The sequence below is a fragment of the Haplochromis burtoni genome, unplaced genomic scaffold (genome assembly GCF_018398535.1).
Source record: "Haplochromis burtoni strain Fernald_Lab_line unplaced genomic scaffold, NCSU_Asbu1 Contig_8, whole genome shotgun sequence".
Lineage (NCBI taxonomy): Eukaryota > Metazoa > Chordata > Actinopteri > Cichliformes > Cichlidae > Haplochromis > Haplochromis burtoni.
In genome coordinates, this window is record NW_024582369.1 from 3,660,379 (window position 1) to 3,662,201 (window position 1,823).

General features: G+C 40.2%; 1 protein-coding gene across 1 annotated transcript in view; it reads right to left on the reverse strand.

The window, feature by feature from the left end:
• Nucleotides 1–1,641: 1,641 nt before the first annotated feature.
• Nucleotides 1,642–1,823, reverse strand: part of LOC102298570 (putative uncharacterized protein DDB_G0282129) — a 1,298-nt gene continuing 1,116 nt past the window's right edge. Inside the window, exon 3 of the mRNA XM_042225785.1 lies at nucleotides 1,642–1,740. Within this exon, the coding sequence (XP_042081719.1) occupies nucleotides 1,642–1,740 (99 nt within the window). The remainder of the gene's footprint in view (nucleotides 1,741–1,823) is intronic.

Sequence of the window (1,823 nt, forward strand, 5' to 3'; positions counted from 1 at the left end):
CAAAAAATTAATGACACTGGAAAGTTGGTCTTTGGTCCACCCATTCCTGGGACATTTGAGACTTCTCTGGTGAAAGCACAGTTTCCTTGACATGCAAACAGCTGCAGGAGAGAGAAACAAAAAAAAAAGCACTTTTTGGTGGGTAAAAATGAACATTTGCCTAAAATATTTTTTTCATCATATGAATTGCCTTGGAAATAACACTTTTGTGATATGTATTCATAACCACTGCAATAAATTAGGATAACGTGCAAATTCCAGGACCACGTTTACTTCCTTAATTCTTTACATGCAGTCAATACACGCAGGGTAGTAATGGTGTGGATACACTTCCTGTCCAAGACAGTCAGCACACCTCACTAAGGGACTACTGCTTTCTGCTGCCACTGGTCCTGCCTCAGCTGCAAGAGTGCCAGGGGTAGGGATGTCGTGCACGCTGAAGATCAGGACTTGAAATGTTATACACTAACACCATCACAGGGTGAAATCCACCCAAAACCTACTTTACCCTCCATCACTATTGCTGGGTGAAACTCACCCGAACACATGTCTGTTGGAAAAAGCAAGCTTTGGGGTAGGGAAACACCCAAACCTTCGAATACGTCAAAGACAATGCGGTGGAGGTCGTCCACCATTTGGAAGGTTGGTGGTTTGATCCCCTGGGTCCTCTAATCGAAGTATCCTTGGGCAAGTTACTGAATCCAGAGGTCCCCTTTTTTGTGTGAATGCTTGTAGTCAGAAAGTGTTTTGAGTGCTCAAATAGAGTAGTAAAGTACTGCATAAGTACCAGCCCATTTACCTCCTGTTGCCGAGATGTTAGTATCTCATCATGTTGCTGGTTTCCCTTGTACATGTTAAACATTTAGTAGTCTGTGGACTCTGTTTTCTCTGCTACACACTCTAACCTATCCTGTCAATGTCACATCTAACAAATGAATGAAAGGCATCAGCAAATATCAGCATCTGGATTACAGTAAATGTTGTGGTTGAGGACTGATGGTTTAGCACTATTTTTCAGCATCTTGTTACACCTTTAAAGTTTATGTGTAAAGTTGTTTTTAGTAGGATGGCACATTGATTGTGTTTAACCTCCTAAGACTCGAACTCTTTCATGGCATGCATTTTTAATTTCTCTTTGCTATTTGGGCTGATTGGGACCTGATGAATGTAAAAACAAAGAATTACATGATGTTTTTTTTTTTTAACCTAATTTTTGTTTCTGAGACAAATGAGATCCACATATGAGGACATTCATTTTAAATTTCGATAGAACAGTGACAGTATAATGATCTCGTATGTCGATATCAGGCCCTTGTAGAGCAAAATTTTGTATTTTGGTCTAGACAACCCAAAATGTGATGTCCACATATATGGACGCCATGTCTTAAGAGGTTAAATATCAGAATCAGAATACTCCCATACCTTGGTACGTCTATTCTGACAGTAATTTGGTTTTACAAAAGCAGTTTTATCTCTTTTTAAAAACAAAGGTGTTGCAGTGCTCGCATTTAATCAAAAGACAACTGAGTAGAAGATGCATTTTTATTTAAAAAAAAGGTTCCATTCAGTCACTGTGAGTGACGTTTGTCATGTCACTATTTGGAGTCACGTCTCGTTCCACCAGCGGAAATGTTTGACTTGTCACATCTTCACTGTCTTCCTCTCTAAACCGTCTCCTAAATCCTCTAGGAAGCAGATCCTCCTCTGCTTCTCCTGCATCCGGGTTGGCTTCATAGTCAGCTTCAGCAGCAGCAAGGGCATTTTCATCTTGATGACCTTCATTGCGTTCTTCTTCATTGTTGCTGCTGTCAGCATTTTGATTA